Source organism: Capricornis sumatraensis, chromosome 1 (genome assembly GCF_032405125.1).
Source record: "Capricornis sumatraensis isolate serow.1 chromosome 1, serow.2, whole genome shotgun sequence".
In the NCBI taxonomy this organism is placed as follows: Eukaryota; Metazoa; Chordata; class Mammalia; order Artiodactyla; family Bovidae; genus Capricornis; species Capricornis sumatraensis.
In genome coordinates, this window is record NC_091069.1 from 163,474,996 (window position 1) to 163,502,723 (window position 27,728).

Here is a 27,728-nt window from a genome sequence, read left to right on the forward strand (position 1 = left end):
TGACGAGTTTGTTCTCCTTGCTCTCTAAGGGACTCTCGAGTCTTCTGCAGCACCACAATTTGAATGCATCAATTCTTTGGTGTTCAGCCTTCTTTATGGTTCAACTCTTACATCTGTACGTGATTACTGGAGAAACCATAGCTTTGACAATACAGACCTTTGTCAGCAAAGAGATGTCTTTGCTTTTTTTTTTTTTAATTTTATTTATTTTCTTTTGGCTGCTCTGGGTCTTTGTTGCTGCAGGCAGGCTTTCTCTAATTGTGGTGAGCGGTGGCTACTCTTGTTGCAGTGCTTGGGCCTCTCTTGTTGCAGAACATGGGCAATATCGAGGGCTCGCAGGCTCAGTAGTTGTGGCTCATAGGCTTAGTTGTCCTGCAGCATGTGAAGTCTTCCTACAACAGGGACTGAACCCATGTCCCCTGCATTGGCAGGTGGAATTCTTAACCACTGGACCACCAGGGAAGTCCTGTCTTTGCTTTTTAATATGCTGTCTGGTTTGTCATAACCTTCTTTCCAAGAATCAAGATTCTTCTTCCAAACAGGAACCATCTCAGGAATATAATTGCATCAGCTCCAAATGTCCTCAGCAGAATGTTGAAAACTGAATTATGGCTAAGAACTCTGTGCCAATAAATTTCTTCCCAATCTGGCCTTATGTTGCAGCCCTCTGGTCCAGTATCCTCAAGATCCATTCTCTTATATGTTCTATTAGTATTTACTGATATCAGTCAAATCCTGTAATTCTTTCAGTTGATAAGTTGTACTCTTCAATGCCAAAGAATGCTCAAACTACCACACAATTGCACTCATCTCACACACTAGTAAAGTAATGCTCAAAATTCTCCAAGCCAAGCTTCAACAATATGTGAACAGTGAACTTCCTGATGTTCAAGCTGGTTTTAGAAAAGGCACAGGAACCAGAGAGCAAATTGCCAACATCTGCTGGATCATCAAAAAAGCAAGAGAGTTCCAGAAAAACATCTATTTCTGCCTTATTGACTATGCCAAAGCATTTGACTGTGTGGATCACAATAAACTGGAAAATTCTGAAAGAGATGGGAATACCAGATGACCTGACCTGCCTCTTGAGAAACCTGTATGTAGGTCAGGAAGCAACAGTTAGAACTGGACATGGAACAACACACTGGTTCCACAGAGGGAAAGGAGTACGTCAAGGCTGTATATTGTCACCCTGCTTATTTAACTTATATGCAGAGTACATCATGAGAAACGCTGGACTGGAAGAAGCACAAGCTGGAATCAAGATTGCCAGGAGAAATATCAGTAACGTCAGATATGCAGATGACACCACCCTTATGGCAGAAAGTGAAGAGGAACTAAAAAGCCTCTTGGTGAAAGTGAAAGAGGAGAGCAAAAAAGTTGGCTTAAAGCTCAACATTCAGAAAATGAAGATCATGGCATCTGGTCCCATCGCTTCATGGCAAATAGATGAGGAAACAGTGTCAGACTTTATCTTTTTGGGCTCCAAAATCACTGCAGATGGTGACTGCAGCCATGAAATTAAAAGACACGTACTCCTTGGAAGAACAGTTATGACCAACCTAGACAGCATATTAAAAAGCAGAGATATTACTTTGCCAACAAAGGTCCGTCTAGTCAAGGCTATGGTTTTTCCAGTGGTCATGTATGGATGTGAGAGTTGGACTGTGAAGAAGGCTGAGCACCGAAGAATTGATGCTTTTGAACTGTGGTGTTGGAGAAGACTCTTGAGAGTCCCTTGGACTACAAGAAGATCCAATCAGTCCATTCTGAAGGAGATCAACCCTGGGATTTCTTTGGAAGGAATGATGCTAAAGCTGAAGCTCCAGTACTTTGGCCACCTCATGCGAAGAGTTGATTCATTGGAAAAGACTCTGATGCTGGGAGGGATTGGGGGCAGTAGGAAAAGGGGACGACAGAGGATGAGATGGCTGGATGGCATCACTGACTCAATGGACGTGAGTTTGAGTGAACTCCAGGAGTTGGTGATGGACATGGAGGCCTGGTGTGCTGCGATTCATGGGGTCACAAAGAGTCAGACACGACTGAGCGACTGAACTGAACTGAACTGAACTGACTCTTCCTGAAGCAGCCACTATATTTTCCCCTCCAGCTCTGTTGAGACTTGACCTGGCTAATTACCATGGAAGAATGAAAGGTGGTAGAAACTAAGAACAAGCTTTATCTCATGATGTCTCTGCAGCACTTAAATGTGATACAAGGTTATTGTTCTCCAGCAGAAGAGAGATGGCTACTTCTGTCAAGCCAGGGTATTCACGAGAATGCGGAAGTTCAAGATTCTCAGGTTTACCCACCCAAGTGCCACCACTTCAGATCTCATAGTCCTGATCTTTTCCTGTCAGAGGCCCAGCACTGATAGAGAGGCCCTGCATTTATTGTCATTGTACAGCTCTACCTGCATCCCTCCAATTAGATATATCAGGTGGCTCAGTGGTAAAGAATCTGCCTGCCAGTGCAGGAGATGTTGGTTCCATGCCTGGGTCAGAAAGATCCCTTGGAGCAGGAAATGGCAACCTGCTGCAGTATTCTTGCCTGGGAAATTCAATGGAGAGAGGAGCCTGGTGGACTACATGGGATCGCAAAGAGTTGGACACAACTGAGTGACTAAGCACACAAGCATATTGTCTTTTAATTCTGAAAACTTATGCTGAATTTTTAATTTTAAGAATTATATCTATTTTCCATTTTTCTATTCATTTTCTTTTGGTGATTGACCTTGCTCATGTTTGTGATTCCATCACTTGCTAATTTTAACATTTCAGTAATTCTTATAGTCCATATTGGATAATTTTAATAACTGAAATCTTAGGGATATAAATCTGCTGCTGTTATTTCTGCTGATTCACTTTCATGATTATTTCTTTTCTAGTGTGCTTGTTCATCTTTCATAGTGACTTCATCCATTGGCTAAAGAATTCAATTTTTAATCGAGCACTATTTAGCGCTTACCGGTAAATGCTAATATTTAAGTGCTTAGCTATCGTTATTCTCACCAACTTAGATAGCATATTCAAAAGCAGAGACATTACTTTGCCAACAAAGGTCCATCTAGTCAAGGCTATGGTTTTTCCAGTGGTCATGTATGGATGTGAGAGTTGGACTGTGAAGAAGGCTGAGCACCGAAGAATTGATGCATTTGAACTGTGGTGTTGGAGAAGACTCTTGAGAGTCCCTTGGACTGCAAAGAGATCCAACCAGTCCACTCTGAAGGAGATCAGCCCTGGGATTTCTTTGGAAGGAATGATACTAAAGCTGAAACTCCAGTAATTTGGCCACCTCATGCAAAGAGTTGACTCATTGGAAAAGTTTCTGATGCTGGGAGGGATTGGGGGCAGGAGGAGAAGGGGATGACAGAGGATGAGATGGCTGGATGGCATCACTGACTCGATGGACATGAGTCTGAGTGAGCTCTGGGAGTTGGTGATGGACCGGGAGGCCTGGCGTGCTGCGATTCATGGGGTCACAAAGAGTCAGACCCGACTGAGCGACTGAACTGAACTGAACTGAAGTGCTTCTACACACACAATTTATGTAATCTTTACAACAATCCTGTAAGGTAGGCAAAGGAGAACTCAACTAGCATATACTAGTACCTACTATGTGACAGTTACTTTGTCAAATGCTTTATCAGTTAGCTTTAAGAATATGACATAGATATTACTTTACCCATTTTTCAAGTGAAAAAACTGAGACCTGTAAAGCTCCTTCAGCTAATAAATGATTTAATAAAGACTAGGATTCCAAATTAAGCCACCTGACTCCAGAATCTGTATGACCCACTATGAGATGAATGATATTAAGAGACAGCCTAAAAGGTAGATTGACTATAAATCTTAGTTTTTCGAATCTCCATTTCTTAGTCACATCAACAGAAATAATTACTCAGATAGTTGCAGCTTAAGTCACTATTGAAGGCTTTAAAAGAACCATTGTGTATTTATTGATACTTCTGTTGAAAAGAGGAAAACCTCTCTTGAATCTAAGTAAAGAAAAGACATCCCAATTGAAAAGGAAGAAGTAAAATTATTTCTCAATGACAGGATCTTAAATATAGAAAATGCTAGAGAATTCACAAAAAACAAGTAAAACTATTAAATGAATTCAGCAAAGCTTCAAGATACAAGATCAATATACAGAAATGATTCATATTTCTATACATGAGAAATGGACAGTACAAAAATGAAATTAGGAACAAAATTTTATTTAAAATAGCATGAAAATACATAAGATTACATTTTACTGAAGACATGTACACTGAAAACTATAAGACATTTCTAATAGGAATTAAGATCTAAATAAATGAAAAGCCATTCTATTTCATAAATCAGAAAGTTTAATATTTTAAGATGACAATTTACAAGCTAGAGGCAATCCTTATGAAAATCCAAATGAAATTTTTATGTGCATAAAAAGACAAGCTAATCCTAAAATTCATATGGAATTGCAAGGAATCCTGAATAGCTATATGCATCTTGAAAAGGAAAAGTAAGGTAGATGGACTCACATTTCCTGATTTCACAATTATCTAGCAACTGTGGAAAACAATTTGGTGTTTCTTCAGTAAATTAATTAAATAATTTTTATTTTCATATGATCCACCAATTTTACTCCTAGGTGCATACCCAAAAGATGGAAAGCAAGAATTCAAACAAATATCTGTATATAGGACCATAGGAGCACTGTTTACAATAAATGTTCAGAGGAGTATGACTTACAATAGTCAAAGGGTGAAAATAACTCAACTATCCATCAACCAATGAATGGATAAAGAAAATACAGCACGTCCATACAGTGGACTATTATTATTCAGCCATAAGAAGAAATAAAGTATTGTTATTGTTGTGAAGTAGATGAACCTTATGCTACTGATGTTACAATATGGAAGAAACCTTATGCTGAGTGAAAGAATCTAGAAACCAAAGGGTGTGATGTTGTATAATTATATCTATATGAAACAGTTGAATAGGTAAATTCATAGAGACAGAAAGCAGACTAGTGCTCTCCAGCAATTGGGGAGAAGAGTGAATGGGGAGTGTCTGCTTAATGGGTTCTGGGTTCACATTTGGGGCAATTGAAATGCTATGAAATTTGATAGAGGAAATGGTTGTCCAATTTTGCAGATGTCCTAAATAACTCTGAATGGTACACTTTAATTAATCTTGTATGAAATTTACATCTATAATAAAAGTTATTACACTATATCTTTTTTCTTTAGGTAACTTATATATATATTTACATAGATAACTTAGTTGTAAACTACCTCAAAATATTTTACAAAGTATCCAGGATATAAATTTTAAAAAATAAATAGAAATGGCAAATGAACATAATAGCATGTCTAGTAAGGTTTAAAAGCACTGACCTTGATGGGATCCCTTTTTCCTTTTTCGTATTATACACCCAGTTGAGCAATACTCTTCTTGTAAAGACAAGAGTTTTTTTGCTTTCAGAATAATTCTTTATTGTCTCAGCATTCATATACCTTAAAAAAGGAAGAAGAAATCTTTAAACATGCTTTAAAATTTTTGAGATAAGTTTAATGCAGAATTATCAGAAGGCAGGAAAACTATTTTGTTCCATGATGACAGGAAGTGAGACACTTTCATAGGCATAGGTCCAAGTCACAAAGATGTTGATAAAGGTGGATTATATCATTGTGACGTTAGGTTGTGGAGCTTTAATTAATTAATTAGAAAGTATAAAAATTCACTTATTAATTAGAGAGTATAAAAATGGTTCAATATTAATCAGAGGGTATAAAAAATCATTCAATAAAAATTGGTTTATTAATCAGAGAGTATTAAAAAAAGGTTCCATAAAAAATTGGTTTATTAATCAGAGTATAAAAAAGTGGTTCAAAATAGAGAAGTCGTGCTTCAGGAAGAGAAAGCACATCATGATTAAAATACTTGGGATTCAAATATATGTGGGTTTTCATGTTGGATCCTCCATTATCTGGGTGGCAATGAATGAAATACCTCACTAAATTGTTTGATCTGTAGAATGGAAGTAAGATTACGAATGCCAGCCTGGGAAAATTAAATGAGAACATCTACAGGAGGCATCTGGCCCACCTCACATATCCCCCCATCTCTTTTCTTTCACCTTCTGGGCAAGTAATCAGGGAATTTATGGGGGAAATACAAGTGGTGAAGTAAAAGAGTAAAAATGGTTACTTGGAAGACTTGGTGCTCATAAACCCATCAAAGACTTTTGTCCCCAAGTTGCCTGTAGGTTTTTTCTGTTTTTTGGTTTTTTTTTTTGAGACAGCTCAGATCTGTGTGCTACATGTAGGTCTTACTCTTCATCAGAAGGAGGTTAGGGCTCCATCCCTGGGTGTGAGGCCCTACCTTAAAATGCAGCTTAATAGAAGGGCATTGCTGACTTTAGTTCAAAGGAAGGACTTGTTCTTCCTATAGCTTATAATGTTCTCACCCTAAAAGGTGGGCAATTTCTCTGTTACAGAGATAACTGACATAATTAAAAAGAAGGAAGTTAATCTGTTTTATGTGATTAATATAACAATGTGGTAATGGCATGGAAAATCATGAATGTATATATGACTTGATTCAGTTCTGATTGTTAAAATATTTGATTGAGCAACTATTATGCTTGATAAATGCATGGGGTAAACCATTTAAAAAAAATTACTGGACTCTATTCGCAAGACTTCTGAAGACTAGTGGAGTAAAATATGCCAAAAACAAACAGTTGCAGTTAAGTGTAGTAAGTGTTCTGCACAGGTAATAAATAAAGGGTCACTCTGGATCCACACAGGGGCTGTCTAATATAGTCCTGGGAAACCAGGAAACCGAAATTAATGTCTAAGTTTAGATTTGATCATTTTACGAGTTCCTGTGAATCCTAAAATTCTGTGATATCAGTGCATGTGATATTTTAACAGCCTAAATTATCATGTATATCAGGCTCCTGGGTTCCTATTTGATATGCTCTAAACATGTTCACTGTTTAGACTTGATTTAGGAAAACAGTATGATCTCTTTAACTGGATAGTGAGGTAGCCTGGCTTTGAATCTGGGCTCTGTAATTAATTAGTCAAATAACCTTGGGTAAATTATTTAATCTCTCTGTGCCTCACTTTCCCCATTTGCAAAATAAAGGTAACAATAGCACTTATAGGATTTTTACCACCTTGAATGGGTAATACATGTAATATATTTAAAACTGTATCTGACATAAGACCATAAACATAATCTCTATTCAAAGGATTGTTTCTTAGGTAATTACACAGGTGCTTAGTACAGGTCCTGGTACCTCTGTTTAAACTCCCTACTCTTTTTATCTTTAGACTTGTTTCCTTGCCACAAGATACCCTCAACACATGGGGTTACAGATAGGAATGATCAGCAAATGGTAGAATCAGGTCCAAGGCAGCCCAGCAAAGAAGCAAGTACTGAACTTAAGAGTAAGTAAGAGAGACTTCTGCTCTGATTTGAAAGCCATTTCACTGATCTTGATATTCCCAGGGCTGGCATATAGTTTTGCACGCATTTAGGATTCAGTATTTATCTCTTGCATGTCCAAATGAAAATGCAATACATTTCAAAATTGGCCTTTGTTGTCTGCTATGAACCATTTTGACCCTTAACCCCCTTTCCCCACAATTTGCCTCCTTTTTGTATCCATTTACTCTGGGTCCTCAGAGGCAGAATTTGATTCTGCCTTTGTGGATTTTAAGAGGAAAAATCAAGGGAGTGGACTGAACTGCTCTATACTGTTTTATATGTGTTCTCTATATGTTAACCTCTCTTGGAAAATGCAGTGTCCAGGACACTTTCAGATGTCATTTTCCATTCATTTAAAAATTTCTGCTGTACATGGTGCATCTGTCTTTAAAGTATGAATCTTTTAAATTGATCACATCTGCCCAGCCCTCTCCTTTTACTTCACTAACATCCATCAGGTCCCCTAAGCTTCTAGAGGGGCCCAGAGCAAGAAGGTAGATTGGGGCTCTTGTATCATATATGGAAATATAATGTGATAATGATTTGTATGGCTAGGCTTGAAATTGAAACTCTTAGGCTCTTTGACAATCTGTACTCACACTGCAATGGGAACATGCCCCAGTATCTGGTTGCTTCTCTTCCCACACAGGGGTTTATCTCTCACTACTAAACCTCCAGCCCAAAGAATGCTGAAGAACTGATGCTTTCAACTGTGGTGCTGAAGATGTCTGAAAGTTCTCTGGACAGCAAGGAAATCAAACCAGTTGATCTTAAGGGAAATTGACCTTGAATACTCATTGGAAGGACTAATGCTGAAACTGAAGCTCCAGTAGTCTGGTCACCTGATGCGAACAACCAACTCATTGGAAAGGTCCCTATTGCTGGGAAAGATTGAGGGCAGAAGAGGAGGGCATCAGAAGATGAGATGGCTGAATGGCATCTTTGATGCAATGGACATGAACTTGGGCAAACTTCAGGAGACGGTAAAGGACAGGGAGGCTTGGCGTACTGCAGTCCATGGGGTTACAAAGAGTTGGACATGACTGGGTGACTGAACAACAACAAGCCTCAAGCCAGTGTATGTGAGTAGACACCAGGCTGCCACACCTCTTAGGCTTTGAGGAGTGGACACCAAAGACCCGGTTTGCTTGTAAGATGATGACCTAGGGAAAAGGTGCACACAATCCTAGGACCATCTGAGCAGGAAATTTTGGTGTTCATGGTACCAGAAGAGAGATCTAGAACAAGAAGGCATGTCTGGGTCTAGGGTGGTCACTGCTGCAGCTGCGCCGCAGTTTAGCTCTTCCCTCGGCCCAACTGTGCATCCTTCCTCCTCCTGCGGGGGATGATCTGAGGGCACTCGCTAATACACTGACTCAGGAACTCACTGCTGGCTGTGGAGGCTTGCATCCAAAGAAATCAATGTAAGTATGTCGAGAGAGGGTGTGCATTGGGAAGATGTGCCTGGAGGGTTGAAGGAAGTCTTTGACCTCAGCTAGGTGTCTAAAAGAAGAGTGGTTTACCACAGTTTAGCTTTAGGAGCGGGGCAAAAGGAGAAAGAGAAGGTATCAGTCAGAAGGAGCAGCTTGTTCAAATGCACAGAGGTGTGAGTGACTGGAGCAAGTCTGGGAAACTGGAAGCAGGTGACTTGGCCTGATGGTGGATGGAGAACAGGCAGTGGCTCAAACGCATCAGACTGGGGGATCTCAGGTTACCAGACAAAAGCAGAAACTCACTCGCACAATTTCCTAAATGCCATGGCTTAGGATGAAGCTTTCTCTTGAAATCATACTTACTCTACCTTCTTCTCTCCAAAGCTTCCTGCTGCGCCTACCAGCACCTGGACTGCGCTCTGGGACAGAGTCTCACTCCCGTATTGTCTCTGGTAGCTCGCCTAAAAGGAATGTTGGATCAAATCGTTATATAACATGGATCAGAGTGACAACTTATGGAAAAATAATCCATGAGAGAGAAGTCAAAACCCCAAAATAACAGTATCTTTATTAAAAAATTTTTTTTCAGTGGAGTCCAGACCATGAGGTCAGTGCAGAAGGTGTGTCTGAGCTTTGTGTGGCGTGAAACAGATTATGCAAGAAACTAGGTTCCCGATAGATGTTAATTACGTTTTCAAAAATAAGTGGAGTTCTTGTGGCCAAATAAGCATGGGAACTGCTGCAAACTACCCCCACCTTAGAAGTTTATAATACATATTTGAATTTTAAAGCCTCTGAGAAGTTTTACAGTAAGGGATCTTGGTTTATGTCTTTCTTTAACTTCACTTAGCCAAATATTTTGACAACAGAACTCTCTTGTCTCCAATCTATTCCCAGCATGAGATGACCTGCTGTTATGGTGCAAAACACATTCATTTATTCATTCAGGCCATATACTGAGAGCCCACTCAGCTTCTGTGTGCTGAGCACTGTTGAGAATCGACTTCCTGATTTGGAACGTATGAAATGACTAAAGATTCCCAGTTCCATAAAAGACATTTTGTTTGCACAATTTATGAACACTGAAACATGTTTTGCTCTTGGAGGATACTAGAAAGGGATAGAAATAAATTTTAGGATGAAAGATCAAAATGCTAGTTGTCCATAATAACAAGAATTCAATAGAGTATCATTTCTTCTTAAACTTCATTAAAATACCTATAAAATAATGTAAACGTAAAATATTTCAGTATTCTCAAAGACAAACACTGCAGTCTGTAGGGAAAATAAGAAAGCTGAAAGTAATATGGAACTCATGAAAGCTTAGCAACACAAGTAATTGACCAGTTCAGTACTAGAAAAACATTAATTCTTAAATGATCATTTGTACCAAAATGTAAGAATTTAGAGAATGGCTGATTCCTAAAAATAACTGCCATCTATGAGCTCCCTAATATACTATTCGATTAACATAATAACTTTTGTTTTACATAAAATTATTTAATTCTTGCAACAGCTTTATGATGAAGGTATTCAAATCTGTATTTGATAGATGAGAAAGATGAGAATCCTCAAGGAGCTAAGTAGTTTTCTCAAGACCATATTAGAAACTCAGTTTTTTCTGAACTGAAAGCCTATCCTCCCTTCCTCCAGCTATACTGTGCCGTCTCTCCTTCGCCACTGTCTTGCCATGGAGTGGAGGAGATATTGCTCCCATTAACCTGAACTGGCTGAGACTTAAACAAAGAACTCTCAAAGGTTTGAAAACTATAATAGCCAATTAATACTGTTGGGAGCAGTGAATATTAGGATGGAGATTGCAGAAATCAAATCAACAAGCCAAGATGCACATGAAAATACATCTAGTACAAAGAAGAACTAAAAATGTACAAGGTGAGATGAAGATCTGGAGAATAGAACAGAGAGATTCAATGCACTTTGAAAATAGGACTTCTGGATTAAGACCTAACAGCATAAAATCAATGAAGATATAATAGTAGAAATAGGAAAAAAATTAAAGGGAATAAATCAAAAAGATACAGAAAGTATATATTATAGAAAACATAGGATATCACGGGAGGAGGACTCTAAGAGGTCATTTGGGTAGCATGTTTCTCCTTCTACAGATGGGGAAAATAAAGAAAAAAGAATAAGTTCTGAGCCACATATCATATTAATAATGAAAGCAAGACTCAAAATGGAGTCTCCTGCATTGATTTTAAGGGTTCCTGAATACTATATTTTCCTCAAAATAAAACACCTTCTGTTTAAGCTAATTTGAGTGGATTTTTTTCCTCTTTTCTTTTTGCAGTGAAACAAATTCCTAAGACAATGCCAAACTTCCCTTTACCTTTGTAAACAATCCATTAAGCTGTGCAGGTGAGCATAACCAAGATGTATTAAACAAGGGAGAAAGTTTTCAGTATAATTTTAGCTAATAACTTAAATTTTTAGTATAGTACTGGCACAAAAAACAGACAAGTAAATCGAAGAAACAGAGTAGAGAGCCCAGAAATAAACCCATGCACCTATGGTCAATTAATTTATGAAAAAGGAGGCAAGATTGGGAAAAAGACAGTGTCTATAATAAGAGGTGCTAAGGAAGCTGGACAGCTGTATGTTGAAGGATGAGATTAGAACATTTTCTCACACCCTAAAATACAAAAATAAATTCAAAATTAAAGGCCTAAATGTAAGACTGGAAACCACAGAACTTCTAGAAGAAAACACAGGCAGAGCACTGTTTGACATAAATTGTAGCAACATTTTGGGGGCTCTGTCTCCAAAGGCAAAACCAAAAATAAACAAGTGGGACCTAATTTAAACTTAAAAGCTTTTGCACAGCAAAGGAAACCATTGACAAAATGAAAAAATCTACTGAATGGAGAAAAATTTGCAAATGATATAAGCAACAGGCCAATTTTTTTTAAATGGGCAATAAAATACTAACTATTTGTGCCGACAAGAGACGTCTGTTGGCCAACTCCGTTGCTTCAATGTTAAGGTTATCATCTATTTCCTTGTTGCAGTGTAGACATTTCACTTTTTGATGTTCTTTTGTTTCTCCTTGGCCCAACTAAATAAAATACAGATGAAAACCAAAAAATAGTACATGAACATTAATGTATTGTTTAGCATAAACCTCAAGCAATTCACATACCAGTTTGGTTTAAGAACTCACAGAAAATCTGCTAGTTACATAAAAATGTTCAGATAACTTTTGTACTTACACAGTCATCTAGAAGGCAAATAACTGCCAGTTTTTTGGGGAAGGAATTGTATCATATCTTTACCTTTGCATGGCATTGGTAGAAGTTTACAAAAACGACTACATTTTTGATCACACTTTAAAGCACTCGTTCTGAAAGTGTGGTACCCCAGCACTGTAGCATCACCTGGGTACTGTTAGAAAGGCACATTCTCAAAGCCTGCCACAGATCTGCTGTAGCAGGAACTGTCCTGTATTTCACCCACAGAGATGTTATGGGGAGAGAGGTGGGAGGGGGTTTCATGTTTGGGAACACATGTAAGAATTAAAGATTTTAAAATTTAATAAAAAAAAAAACAAAAACAAAAAAAAACAAAAAAAAAACAAAAACAAAAAAAATAAACACATTCCATGATTCTGCTATAGCTAAAGTGTGACAACACTTGAAATTAACCACTTACAGTAGAATAACAAGTGAACATGGCTGTTAGGAGATGGGAATACGGATACCTCCATTTTATAGATGAGAAAAGTTGAAGCTTCAATAAAATACAAGTTCTATAAAAGATCACAAAGCTATTTATTAAGTAACAAAACTAAGATATGAACCCAGGTTTTCTGAGTCCAAGGCCAACATTCTGTAATACTAGAATATCTCTCATGTCTGCATCATAAAGAAGAGAATGTAGTTGTTTATTTATCTGCCTTCTGAAACAGATCAAGTACCAGAGTTTGAGTTTGCATTAGAATTAGCTGGGTAAATGGATTAAAAATACATATTCCTCAGACCAACTGCATCAGAACCTCCTGGATAGAGGTTAGGAAATCAAGGCTGTGTGCTCTGTCACTACAGTCATATCTGACTCTTTGCAACCCCATGGATTGTAGCCCGCCAGGCTCCTCTGTCCGTGGGACTTCCCAGGCAAGAATATTGGAGTGGGTTGCCATTTCCTTCTCCAGGGGATCTTCCTCACCCAGGGATCGAATCGGAGTCTCCTGCATCGGCAGGCGGTCTCCTGCATTGCAGGCTGATTCATTCCCGCTGAACCAGCAGGGATTCCATATTTTGAATAAGCTTTCCAGGTGATTCTAATGCAACCAGGTTAGCAAAAGGCCAGAGTTAGATATTGAGAACTACTATTAAAAAAATCCTTAGATTTGACTTGATACTTTTCTTAAGCAGAAATCCTATCAGTATTTCTGCAAACATAGGCCTTGATTCTGGGCCTCCATCTGAAGCCTCAAGCACCTCTTACAGGATATAAAATGGAGCTTTGCAAATCCTATTTCATAGCAACCAATTCTGTCCACAGTCTTAGCAGTTTTCCCTTCATATTGTGTGATGCAGAAAAACACTGCAGTGAAAATTGGACACGATAGGCAATGACAAAACCAGAAAAAGCAACGAGCATATCTCAGGACAACTTTTATTATTTCTCCAGCAGTCATGACTGCTGATAAATCATGTTCTCATATATGAATAATAAGTCTGATCATGGAGATTCTAAAGTATGTCTCAGAAGCAGGAGGTGATATTTCACTATATCTAATCTTATGATGTGTGTGTTAGTCACTCAGTCGTGTCTGACTCTCTGTGATACCAGCTTTTAATTCTATTTTATGATAAAAACTAACAGTAACCATAAACCAAGGCTTAGCAAGTACTTCAATATATAATGGCCTAAATAAATACTGAATAAATGCTGTCCATCCTCAGTCTAGCAAAAAAAATCTAGCTGTTTTCTAAAGCTCACTCTTTTATTTTTATACTATCTTTTTAAAGTAGCTCTTTCTTTTGAATTTACAATATTCAGTTCAGTTCAGTCACTCAGCCGTGTCTGACTCTTTGCAACCCCATGGACTGCAGCATGCCAGGCTTCCCTGTCCATCACCAACTCTCAGAGCTTGCTCAAACTCATGTCCATCGAGTTACTGATACCATCCAGGCATCTCATCCTCTGTATGCCTCTTCTCCTCCTTCCTTCAATCTTTCCCAGCATCTGGGTCTTTTCCGATCAGTCAGTTCTTCTCATCAGGTGGCCAAAGTGGCCAGCTTTAGCATGATTCCTTCTAATGAATATTCAGGACTGATTTCCTTTAGGATTAACTGGTTGGATCTCCTTGCAGTCCAAGGGACTTTCAAGAGTCTTCTCCAACACCACAGTTCAAAAGCATCAAATCTTTTGTGCTCAGCTTACTTTATAGTCCAACTCTCACATCCATACATGACTAATGGGAAAACAATACACATTTGCTATATTCTCAAAGTGTGTGTTGGGGGGCTCTTCCCTGCTAGCTCGGACAGTAAAGAATCTGCATTCCAATTCAGGAGACCCAGGTTCGATCATTGGGTAGGGAAGATCCCACAGAGAAGGGAATGACTACCTACTCCAGTATTCTTGCCTGGAGAATCCCATGGACAGAGGAGCCTGGTAGGCTACAGTATGGGGTCGCAAAGAGTTGGACGTGACTGAGCAATTAATACTCACTTTTCACTTTCATATACCCAAAAGGGTTGTCACTTCTACTTTGTCTCACAGTGATAATAAAATTCCCTAAGAACTGTGAATTAACATTTATAACATTCATACTTAAGATGAATCATATCCACTTTGAAGGAATAAACAAAAGATATTACTTTAAAAAATACTACTTGCTTACTGCATATGGGTTTTGAAGTATAATGGTTTTCTCAACTATGTTCCAATCTGCATTAGCAAGATCTCTGTCAAATTTGAGTGCAGAGGCTACAGATTTGGTTAGTTCTTGAAAGTGTTGAAATGTATAATACAGTGACTTATACTTTGTTGATGTGACATCACGAAGACCTTTGATAAAAAGAACACATTTTATAAATAGTGGATATCATTTTGATAGTATATACAGAATATATGCACATATATAGACATAAATGTGTAGGAGATACATACGTAGGAGGTAAAGATATACACATGTGTACATAGAAATATATGCACTTATATTTATTTCCTATGTATATGTAAGATCATATATATATTTGATATATATTTATTTATCTCCAGATATATATAGTTGACCTTTGAACAATATGGGATTCAGGGATGTCAATCCTCCATGCAGTTGAAAATCTGCATATAACTTTGCAGTTGTCCCTCCATATGTGTGGTTCTGCATCCTCAGATTCAATAAACTGATGGTGGGTTGTACTGAAGTACGTATGAAAAAAATTCACATCCGCTTATAAGTGGACTGACATAGTTCAAATTCATTTTGATCCAGGATTAGTGGTGATATATACTATATATACAGACCTCATTAAGGTTTGAAGGACTCTTACTATCAAGCACAGATTTCCTGTTTTTGAGACATAGAAGTTTCTTCGAAAAGCAATAATATTCCATGAGCAAATGTTCGCTTTCCTCAGTACAAGTAAACAGATGCTCTACAATAAGAATTTTAGGTTTATTTAGCTACTAAGTAGAACATCTGAAGGCCTTCCACAGTGGCTGAGTGATAAAGAATCTACTTGCAATGCAGAAGACGTGGGTTCGATCCCTGGGCTGGGGAGATCCCCTGGAGAAGAAACTGGCAACCCAATCCACTATTCTTGCCTGGGAAATCCCATAGACAGGATCTGATACTCTGCAAAATGTTACCCCTTTAATCTGTTCTTCTCATTTTACTATGTTAAGGCCCAGAAAAGAAAAAAGTAAATGGTAAAAAGGATATGGTTGCAAACATGAGAATAAAGATTCAATATTACCCATAAAGATGAAATTAAAGATTGGTTAAGAAGATGCCATATGAATGAAACAGAAAAGGTGATAGAGCAGTTAAAAGTAAAGCAGCTTAAAAGCATTAGAGGAATTTATGTTTAGTTTGTTAACTGCCATTACTGAGTTGTGTGATCTTAGACAAGAAATGTTAACTCTTTAGATCGCAATTTTTGGATCGTTAAAAAGTAGGAGGTTGAAACAGTCATACTGCATAAAGCAGTTGCCTCCTAAAACTGGTATTTCTGCTTCTACTCTCTTCATAGGCCCCAATCAGCTACCCAGAGTTGTCTTTTTAAGGACCTTATTCATAAAATTATACTTACTTGCTTAAAACCAACCAAGAAATCCATTTATCTCTTAGAATAAAATCTTAAAATTCAAGGTCTTTCACGATCTAGCTCTTTCTCTACCTCTCCCATCTGGACTTCCTCCACTATTGACATAGTTCTCAAAGGTTCCATCACCTTCCTCCTTTCCTTGAACACGCTTGGTTTCTAATGTCCTCGGGAATCTACCACATGTTGTATTTCTATTTTCTTTATATGTGGTTTGAGTAGTTTCATGCACAAATGACACTCTGATATTACCTTATTTGACTTGTTTACAGTCTGTCTCTCCTCTCTCCAATTTAGCTTCAACAATTCAGACTTGTCTGTCTTCATAATGCATCACTATCAGTTAGAATAGTGCCTGGCATGTAAGAGGCTCTTAATAAAAAGTTTGTTGAATAATTAAATAGACATTGTATTATTTCACTTAAACTGGACTAATGTAAATAAGTAATCTTATTTATAAGATTATTGCTTATTGGCCTAATGAACTTATCAGCCTTAATGAGTCATGTGACTTTATATTGAGATCCAATTTCCTTTTCAATTAGACACTTTTGATTTGTATTAATATGGCTTCCTTTTTCATTATTAGCAATTCTTTAGTATATTTGGAATATTTTTCTTTTTACTCAGGAATTAGCAGGGCTTACCAAGTTTAGTAACTGCCATTGGCAAAATAAATCTATTGACAATCAAGCTAATCAAGGATACTGACACTCCATGAAATAATATCTGGAATAGAAAAACAAACCAAAGTAAGTTTTCATCATAATTTTATATAATATACTCTATATTTACCAGCATAAATTAAGCTAAGTTGTACTGTGTCAATATTTGGGAAATATAACGACTTGCTTTTACAAGTATTTATATACTTATAAAGACATTAGGAAAAAAATTTTGTTCTTAATTTCGATTTCTGAACTTCCTGCATCCTGGGAATATCCCTGTACTTTATCAGTTCTCATCCACCACATACACTTCTGTGTACATAGCCACATAGTTCTCTGTTCAACATTACCAGCACATCTGTGTTAAATAATTCTCCCCACCTAGAAGAAACAATACAAGGCCTTGGTGTGTTGTTCTACCACATACTTTGCCTCTCTGGTATCCCTTCATTACCAGAAAAAAAGGGAAAGTGAAGTTGCTCAGTCATGTCTGACTCTTTGCAACCCCATGGACCGTACAGTCCATGGAATTCTCCAGGCCAGAATGCTGGAGTTGACAACCTTTCCCTTCTCCAGGGGGGTCTTCCCAACCCAGGGATCGAACCCAGGCCTCCCACATTGCAGGCGGATCCTTTACCATCATTACCAGAAGGGAGGAGCAATTGATGCCTTTGGTGTCACTTTCTTTTTTCTCCTCTTATATCTCAAGTTAGTCTCCACAGACAGATGAAGAAACACTTCTCAGTCTGTAATTACATATTTCCATTGATTTATGGAATTCTAACTTCCAGAATTTATTTTAAACTCTTAGCCAGTCCTCTATCTTTGGCTACAGATGGAAGTTAGAGACAGAATGTGAAACACACCAGAGGCTTTCACGGCTGCACACTAGGATCACTTGAGAAATTTTAAATATTGGTGCACAGGACGCTCTCACTGAATATTCCATTTAATTCCTCAAGGGAGCCACTCCAACACTGGTCATTAGGAAAATCAAGGTATAATCTACACAGAGTGAAATGTACTTGTGTATCTGATAAGTTTTGACAGTGCATACACCCATATTACCCTCAATCCTTTCAAGATGTATAATATTCTCATATCCTCTAAATTTCCCCAGGGCTGCTCCAATCAATCCTCACCAGACAAGAGACAACTACTGTTTCTATTTCTATAGATGGGATATGCCAATTCTAGAATCTTCATTTAAACTAAATATTATGTTTCTCATTGTAGTTTTAATTTGCATTTCCCTAGAGTAATGATGTTGAGCATTTTAATATGCCTAGTGGTATATACACTTCTTTTTGAAACATTTGTTCAACTCTTTTGCCTGTTTTTAAAATTGGGTTGCTTTTTTGTTAACAAAATTGTAGAAATTTTGAAAATTATATTCTGGATAGAAGTGTGTTGTCATATAGACGGACAACAGACACATGAACAGAAACTCAATATTGCCAGTTATTAGAGATATGCAAATTGAAACTGCAGTTCAATCACCTCACACCAGTCAGAATAGCCATAGTTAAAAAGTCTATGAATAATAAGTGCTGGAAAGAGTGTGGAGAAAAAGGAACCCTCCTACATGGTTGGTGGGAATATATCAATAAATTGGTGCAGCTACTATGGAGAACAGTATGGAGATTTCTTAAAAAGCTAAAAATTGAGCTACCATATGATTCTGCAGTCCCATTCCTCGATATATATCTGGAGAAGACTCAAATTCAAAAATACCTGTGCCCCACTGTTCACTGCAGCACTATTTATGATAGCCAAGACATGGAAGCAACCTAAATGTCCCCTGGCAGATAAATGGATAAAGAAAATGTGGTACATATATATGGTGGAATATTACTCAGCCATAAGAATGAATGAAATAACACCATGTGCAGTAACATGGCTAGACCTATAGATTAACATACTAAGTGAAATAAAGACAAATATATGATACCATTTATATGTGGAATCTAAAAAAACTGCAGAAAATGTGCATATCAGATATATGATATATGTATTATGAGTACTTCCTCTCAGTTTGTGACCACCTTCCATTTCAAAAGTTATCTTTTGATAAGCAAACATTTTTAAAGTTGAGAACTCCAATTATTACTATTTTTTTGTTTTAAAACCTTTTATCTATTCCAAGGCTGCAAAGGTATTCTCTTGTTTTCTTCCAGAAGTTTCAGAGTTTTTCATTTTATTTAAGACTATGATCCATCTCCAGTCAGTTTTACATATGGTGTGAGGTAAGAAATAAAAGATTTTACTTTTATTTATCTTATAACTGGAAGTTTGTACCTTTAGACTGCCTTTATCCGTTTCCTCTGTCTCCACTTATCATCTATGGAAATCACTAATATGTTCTCTTGTTCTATGAGTTCAGTTTTTTTTAGATTTTACAAACACTTTTTGAATGTTAAACTAAAATTTATGGACATATTTTTGGATGAATGCTTGACCATAATGTCTTATACTTCTTATATATTTAAAATTAATTGGCTATATATTTTTAAAGAATTTTTGCGTCATGTTTAATCAGTGATTTAATCAGTTTTTTTGTTTGTAACTATCATTGTTGGTGTCTAGTATCACACTGGGTGGCCACATAAAATAAGAAAGTGTTTCATCATTCTCTATTTTATGAGAGAGTTTGTTTAGAATTGTTATCATTTAATCATTAAATGTTTGGAAGAATTCACCAGTCAAGCCATCTCGGCTTCTAGCTTATGAGAAAATTTTAATTTATATACATATAATTTCTTTAACACATAGAGGGCTATTCAGATTTTATATTTTCTTTTGTGTCAGTTTAGGTGTGTTTTTTGAGGAATTTAACCACTTTCACCTAAGGTGTTGAATTGTTTGGACAAAAGTTATGCATGCTAAGTAGCTTTAGTCGTGTCTGACTCTGTGCAGCCCTGTAGATGGAAGCACACCAGGTTCCCCCGTCACTGGGATTTTCCAGGCAAGAACACTGGAGTGGGTTGCCATTTCCTTCTCCAATGCATGAAAGTGAAAAATGAAAGTGAAGTCGTGTCTGACTCTTAGTGACCCATGGACTGCAGCCTGCCAGGCCCCTCCGTCCATGGGGTTTTGCAGGCAAGAGGACTGGAGTGGGGTGCCATTTTTATTTATTACTCCTTTAATAGCTGCATAGTTTATAGTCATGGTCTTTTTCATTACTGATATCAATCATTTGTTTCCTCTTTCTTTCTCCCTCTTTTGTTCTTTTTAAATATTTAACATTTTAAGATAGTTGTAGATTCACATACAGTCTTAAGAAATAGGTCCTGTGTAATATTTAGCCAATTGCCCCTGAAGGTTACATTTTTCAAAGCTATAGTAGAGTATCACAACCAGAATATTGACAATGACACAGTCAAGATACAGAACAGTTCCTTTACCATAAGTATTCCTCATGTTGCCTTTTATAGTCACTTTTATTTCCCTCCTGTCCCCATCTCTTTATTCCTGCTGCTGCTAAGTCACTTCAGTCATGTCCGACTCTGTGCGACCCCATAGACGGCAGCCCACCAGGCTCCTCTGTCCCTGGGATTCTCCAAGCAAGAATACTGGAGTGGGTTGCCGTTTCCTTCTCCAATGCATGAAAGTGAAAAGTGAAAGTGAAGTCGTTCAGTTGTGTTTGACTTAGTGACCCCATGGACTGCAGCCTCCAGGCTCCTCCATCCATGGGATTTTCCAGGCAAGAGTACTGGAGTGGGGTGCCATTGCCTTCTCCACTCTTTATTCCTGGCAACCACTAATTCAGTTCAGTTCCATCGCATCTGACTGTTTGCGACCCCATGGACTGCAGCATGCCAGACCTCCCTATCCATGAACTCCCAGTTCAGTTCAGTTCAGTCACTCAGTCGTGTCCGACTCTTTGAGACCCCATGAATCGCAGCACGCCAGGCCTCTATGTCCATCACCAACTCCTGGAGTTCACTCAGACTCACGTCCATCGAGTCAGTGATGCCATCCAGCCATCTCATCCTCTGTTGTCCCCTTCTCCTCCTGCCCCCAATCCCTCCCAGCATCAGAGTCTTTTCCAGTGAGTCAACTCTTCACATGAGGTGGTCAAAGTACTGGAGTTTCAGTTTTAGCATCATTCCTTCCAAAGAAATCCCGGAGTTGATCTCCTTCAGAATGGACTGGTTGGATCTCCTTGCAGTCCAAGGGACTCTCAAGAGTCTTCTCCAACACCACACTTCAAAAGTATCAATTCTTTGGCCCTCAGCCTTCTTCACAGTCCAACTCTCACATCCATACATGACCACAGGAAAAACCATAGCCTTGACTAGACAGACCTTAGTCAGCAAAGTAATGTCTCTGTTTTTGAATATACTATCTAGGTTGGTCATAACTTTTCTTCAAAGGAGTAAGCGTCTTTTAATTTCACGGCTGCAGTCACCATCTGCAGTGATTTTGGAGCCCCCAAAAATAAAGTCTGACAAGCAAAATGGCTGTCTAGGGAGGCCTTACAAATAGTTGTGAAAAGAAGAGAGGCAAAAAGCAAAGGAGAAAGGAAACATATAAGCATCTGAATGCAGAGTTCCAAAGAATAGCAAGAAGAGATAAGAAAGCCTTCTTCAGTGATCAGTGCAAAGAAATAGAGGAAAACAACAGAATGGGAAAGACTAGAGATCTCTTCAAGAAAATTAGAGATACCAAGGGAACATTTCATGCAAAGATGGGCTCGATAAAGGACAGAAATGATATGGACCTAACAGAAGCAGAAAATATTAAGAAGAGGTGGCAAGAATACACAGAAGAACTGTACAAAAAAGATCTTCAAGACCCAGATAATCATGATGATGTGATCACTAATCTAGAGCCAGACATCTTGGAATGTGAAGTCAAGTGGGCCTTAGAAAGCATCACTATGAACAAAGCTAGTGGAGGTGATGGAATTCCAGTTGAGCTGTTTCAAATCCTGAAAGATGATGCTGTGAAAGTGCTGCACTCAGTATGCCAGCAAATTTGGAAAACTTGGCAGTGGCCACAGGACTGGAAAAGGTCAGTTTTCATTCCAATTTCAAAGAAAGGCAATGAACTCCCAGAGCTTGCTCAAACTCATGTCCATCGAATCGGTGATGCCATCTAATCATCTCATCCTCTGTCGTCCCCTTCTCCTCCTGCCTTCAATCTTTCCCAGCATCAGGGTCTTTTCCGATGAGTCAGTTCTTCACATCAAGTGGCCAAAGTATTGGTGCTTCAGCTTCAGTATCAGTCCTTCCAATGAATATTCAGGACTGATTTTCTTTAGGATTGACTGGTTTGATCTCCTTGCAGTCCAAGAGATTGTCAAGAGTCTTCTCCAGCACCACAATTCAAAAGCATCTGTTCCTCGGCACTCAGTCTTCTTTAAAGTCCAACTCTCACATCCATACATGACTACTGGAAAAACCATAGCTTTGACTAGATGGACCTTTGTTGGCAAACTAATGTCTCTGCTTTTTAATATGCTGTCTAGGTTGGTCATAACTTTTCTTCCAAGAAGCAAGCTTTTTTTAATTTCATGGGTGCAGTCACCATCTGCAGTGATTTTGGAGCCCAATAAAATAAAGTCTGTCACAGTTTCCATTGTTTCCCCATCTATATGCCATGAAGTGGTGGGACCGGATGCCATCATCTTGGTTTTTTGAATGTTGAATTTTAAGCCAACTTTTTCACTCTCCTCTTTCACTTTCATCAAGGGGCTCTTTAGTTCCTATTCTAATCACTAATCTGTTCTCAATTTCTATATTTTTGTCTGGCAACCACTCATCTGTTCTCAATTTCTACATTTTCATAAGAATGTTATACAATTCAAATCATAAAGTATGTATTCTGTTCTGAATAATTCTCTGGAGATTTATCAAAATTGTTGCTTTTATTAATAGTTTGTTCCTTTACACTGCTGAGTATCATTCCAAGGTGCAGTTGTACAACAATGTATTAAAGAAAGATTTACCTACTGAAGGAAATCTGAATTGTTTCCAGATGTCTGGTTATTATAAATACAGCTACTATAAAAATTCATGTACAGGTGTGTGTAGACATAAATTTTCCTTTTCCAGGCTAAATCCCCAGGAGAGCAATTGCTGTATGGTAGTTGCATATGTAGCTGCCAAATTCTTTTCTTTATTATTATTATTCTTTTCTTTTCTTTATTATTTATTTTTAATTGGGGGATAATTGTTTTACAATGTTGTGTTGCTTGCCAAATTCTTTCCCAGAGTGACTGTACTATTTGATATTCCCACTAGCAATCTATGAGTGGTCAGTTTCTCTGCATCCTTACCAGCATTTGGTGTCGCCACCATATTTTATTTTAGTCCTTCTAATAGATGGTATCTTACTGTTTTCTCAATTTGCATGTCCCCAATGGCTAATGACATTGACCACCTTTTTTTATCCTTATTTGTCATCTGTATATCCCCTTCAGTGAAATGTCTCTTTCTGTATTCTGTGTGTTGTACTCTTAAAAAGTTTTTAATTTTGAAGACGTGTAATTTCTTCCTTTTTTCCTTTTCTGGATTATGCTCTTGGTATCTTTGTGTTACGATAGGTCCCAAATATTTTACCCCAAGTTTAAAAAAAGTTTTCTGGCTTTACAATTTATATTTAATTCTGTAATCCACTTTGAATTAATATTTATAGAAGAAGTGAGACTTAGGCCAAGGTTCTTCTCTCTCTCTTTTTTTTTTCATATATGAATGTCCCATTCTTCAGCATCATTTTTAAGACATCATCTATTGAATTACTTTTGCATATTTATCAAAAATTGTTGGGGATGTTTGTGTGAATCTATTTCTGAGTTCTCTATCTTGTTCCATGTTTCTTTCTCTCTCTGGCAATACTACATAATCTCCATGGCTGTAATAATACCTTAAAACTGGGTATACTGATTCTTCCCATTTATTTCACTCTTTCAAAATTGTTTTTGTTGTTTTAGTTCCTTTGTTTTTTATTATTGAACGATTGTACATGGCATTGTGTCTTTAATTTTTGATTCCTTGAATCAATTGCTAGTATATAGAAATACACTTAATTTTTAATACTTATACGTTGAGGCCATACTAAATTCATTTATTAGTTCTAGGAAGGTTTTTTCCCCACTTCTTTTTGAAGACCCTTGGAATTTTCTATATAGATAATCATACTATCTGAAATAGGAATAGTTTATTTTCTTCCTTTTGAATATTCATGTTTTTTTTCTCCCTTTTTGTCTTATGGAGCAAGCTAGAATTTCTATCATGATGTTCAGTAAAAAGAATGAGGGTAGAGATTCTTGATTGTTCATTAATTGAGACATTCTTGGATTGTTCCCAGTTATAAGGAGAAAGCATCTTTCACTATTAATTATAATAATTTATTAATTATACTTGTAGATTTTTTTGTAGATGTTCTTTATCTACTTTAGGAAATTCCCTCTTATTTCTACTTTTTGAGAGGTTTATCATAAATGGATATTGATTTTTTTTATGCTAAGTGATTTTTCTTCATCAGTTGATATGATTCTATAAATGTCAATTAGATCCTGTTGGTTGATGGTGTTGTTTAGTTCTTTCATATCCTTGCTAATTTTTTTAGTAGTTCTAGATTCCCTCATGGCTCAGTGGTAAAGAATTTGCCTGCCAATGTAGGAGATGTGGAATTAGGCCAGGAAGATCCCTTAGACAGGGAGAAGGCAACCCACTCCGGTATTCTTGCCTGGGAAATCCCATGGACAGAGGAGTTTGGTGGGCTACAGCCCATGGGGTTGCAAAAGAGTCAGACACCACTTAGTGACTAAACAAACAAACAAAAAATACTTCAGAAACAAATTATGGAAAGCAGTGTTAAAGTCTCCAACTGTAGTTTGTCTATTTCTCCTCTTAGCTCTCAATTTTTGCTTCATATATTCTATATACTTGTTTGGAACATATTTAATTCAATCACTTAACTTGTGAGTAGCAGAGACAGGATTAAGTTAATAATTTAAGCTTTCATTGTAGTGCCTTTTTTTGAGTATTAATAAATTAGCTGTATGAGTCACCCAAATTAAATTAAAGGACTGCTAATTTCTTCTCAACAAATTACCACTACTGAAACATCCCTCGAAATGATTTGATTGACCAAAGTTTTATTTCAGAAGATGTCTACATAGCATCATCGTCGTTGTCATCAGAAGTCAGATTTACTGTACATTTACTAGATGCTAAAGCTCAACATTCAGAAAACGAAGATCATGGCCTCCGGTCACATCACTTCATGGGAAATAGATGGGGAAACAGTGGAAACAGTGTCAGACTTTATTTTTGGGGGCTCCAAAATCACGGCAGATGGTGACTGCAGCCATGAAATTAAAAGACGCTTACTCCTTTGAAGAAAAGTTATGACCAACCTAGATAGTATATTCAAAAGCAGAGACATTACTTTGCCAATAAAGGCCGTCTAGTCAAGGCTATGGTTTTTCCAGTGGTCATGTATGGATGTGAGAGTTGGACTGTGAAGAAGGCTGAGTGCTGAAGAATTGATGCATTTGAACTGTGGTGTTGGAAAGGACTCTTGAGAGTCCCTTGGACTGCAAGGAGATCCAACCAGTCTATTCTAAAGGAGATCAGCCCTGGGATTTCTTTGGAAGGAATGATGCTAAAGCTGAAGCTCCAGTACTTTGGCCACCTCATGTGAAGAGTTGACTCATTGGAAAAGACTCTGATGCTGGGAGGGATTGGGGGCAGGAGGAGAAGGGGACGACAGAGGATGAGATGGCTGGATGGCATCACTGACTCGAAGGATGTGAGTCTGAGTGAACTCCAGGAGTTGGTGATGGACAGGGAGGCCTGGCGTGCTGCGATTCATGGGGTTGCAAAGAGTCAGACACGACTGAGCGACTGAACTGAACTGAACTGAAACAATGTGTTAAGCTTTTATGTATATTTTCAATTTCACATAATACCCCTTTGAGACAGTAGAGACAGTAAGATAGCCAGATAGGCCTGGCTTATACCAGTTTGTCAATGCTGATCATTACATTTTCAGGAAGTTTATAGGCTGACTTATGTTTTCTTGGTGCCAATGATTATGGAATAGAAATTTGGCAAACACTCCCCCTTTCCAAGATAGTTACCTGTTAAATATTTACTAGCAAACCATTGGTATTATTGCAGACTGCTTTGGCATGAGGAAACAGACACGTGGCAGGGAGTGGGGGATGGGAATTAAATAACCTGTGGATGACCACACAATAAACAGCAATTAAAAATTTCAGAACCCAGATCCAAGTGCAGTGTTCATCATTACACTGGTCAGGACGTATGATGATGACACTGATTTTGATTGTCCAGACAAAGCGGAAATTAGTTAAAAGGAAAGAGGGGTGTGAAAGTGTTAGTTGTACAGTCGTGTCCAACTCTTTGCAACCCCATGAATTGGGGCCCGCCAGGCTCATCTGTGCATGGGATTTTCCAGGCAAGAATACTGGAATGGGTTGCCATTCCCTTCTCCAGGGGATCTTCCTAACCCAGGGATTGAACCCGAGTCTCCTGCATTGCAGGAGCCACTAGGGAAGACTAAAAAGAAAGAGGAGGTCATGTAATGTTAGGTACTTTGGTTTTTAAAACAGTCTTCGAATATTTAGTTTTTTTTAAATGCTTGATTATTATTTACTTAGATACATAATAATAACCTTGACACAGTTCCCTTTACTCTTAGAATTTATGTTAAAAAAAACCTCACAATGGAAGTGTTAGATGTGTTGTGATGTCTACATAGAATATTTCTTAAAGAGTTCCTTGAAATTATCTTATTTTGAGATATGATAGAGGGATAGTCACACTTTATGTTCTACTGGGAAGAATTTGGGGGTTCTATCTTAAGAGTTAACTTTCTCTAATAATTAAAATGTTTTGGTTTCTAGATGTGGCTTTATAAAGTTACAGAAGGCAATACAACCATTCATAAATAGGTTTCTGCTTGTAAGTAGGTATTAGGAGTAAATTAAAAAGGAAACATTTGTTGAGTGCATACTCTGTATCAGGTACTATTTTAAATGATTTGTAAGTTTTCCCTTAACTTTCACAGTAAACCGATTTTTTAGGAGTGTGATGAAGGAGTTTAAGGGTATCTAAGCTAGAATGAGGAAGAGGAAAGTTGCCAGTTGTTTTTTCCCTCCCTGGTTTCCCCATCACAGCTAAATCAATCCCACAGTCCAAGTGGGGTTGAGCGATCTACTACGATAGCATACTTTAGTACACCGAAACAGTTTTCATAAAATATTCAAATAGAAAAACCACATCTTTCTTTACTTGAGATTTCTCCCTCTCAGATCCAAGAGATTTTTCAAAGTAGGCAAGCAGAAGAGCCAAGTTTATATTAGGAGTCCCTTTCATTTCGCTCCAGACCATTATGAATGCCCAGCGCCAGCTGAAACCATGACCAAGTTGAGACAAAAGAGGGCTCAGTAATAGAAAGACCAGAAGTCTAAAAGGCAAAACAGATTTTAAAAAGTTATTTTTGTCGTAGAAATTTCTTTCCATCTCATTCTATACTACTACAATCTATTCCCTGTGAAATTGCCAACTCTCAGAAGAATGAGCCATCTTTCACACACTTCTGGCATTCCACCAAAGGAAAGCAGAAGGGCATCCCATGCACAAACATGCCAAGGGAATGGGATTATTCTTTTCTTTCTTTCTGTTAGCTAAGCAGTAGAATAATTCCACATCACCATTAAGTGGTGCTTCTTCAGGTAGAAAAGAAAGTGCTAAAAATTTTTATAGATCTACTCTACTCTAGATCCCAGAAACAGATAAAAGCAAATTTAATAAATGGGAGAGAAAACAATATTCTCTCTTTTTCTTCATAGATTTTAATCAT

General features: G+C 37.7%; 1 protein-coding gene across 1 annotated transcript in view; it reads right to left on the reverse strand.

Moving 5' to 3' along the window:
* Nucleotides 1–27,728, reverse strand: part of SLC9C1 (solute carrier family 9 member C1) — a 116,352-nt gene that overhangs the window by 47,103 nt on the left and 41,521 nt on the right. Inside the window, exons 12-17 of the mRNA XM_068968425.1 lie at nucleotides 27,158–27,332; nucleotides 16,866–16,947; nucleotides 14,790–14,956; nucleotides 11,871–11,996; nucleotides 9,284–9,381; nucleotides 5,384–5,503 (exon numbers count right to left, since the gene is read on the reverse strand). Coding sequence (XP_068824526.1) covers nucleotides 5,384–5,503; nucleotides 9,284–9,381; nucleotides 11,871–11,996; nucleotides 14,790–14,956; nucleotides 16,866–16,947; nucleotides 27,158–27,332 — 768 coding nt within the window. The remainder of the gene's footprint in view (nucleotides 1–5,383; nucleotides 5,504–9,283; nucleotides 9,382–11,870; nucleotides 11,997–14,789; nucleotides 14,957–16,865; nucleotides 16,948–27,157; nucleotides 27,333–27,728) is intronic.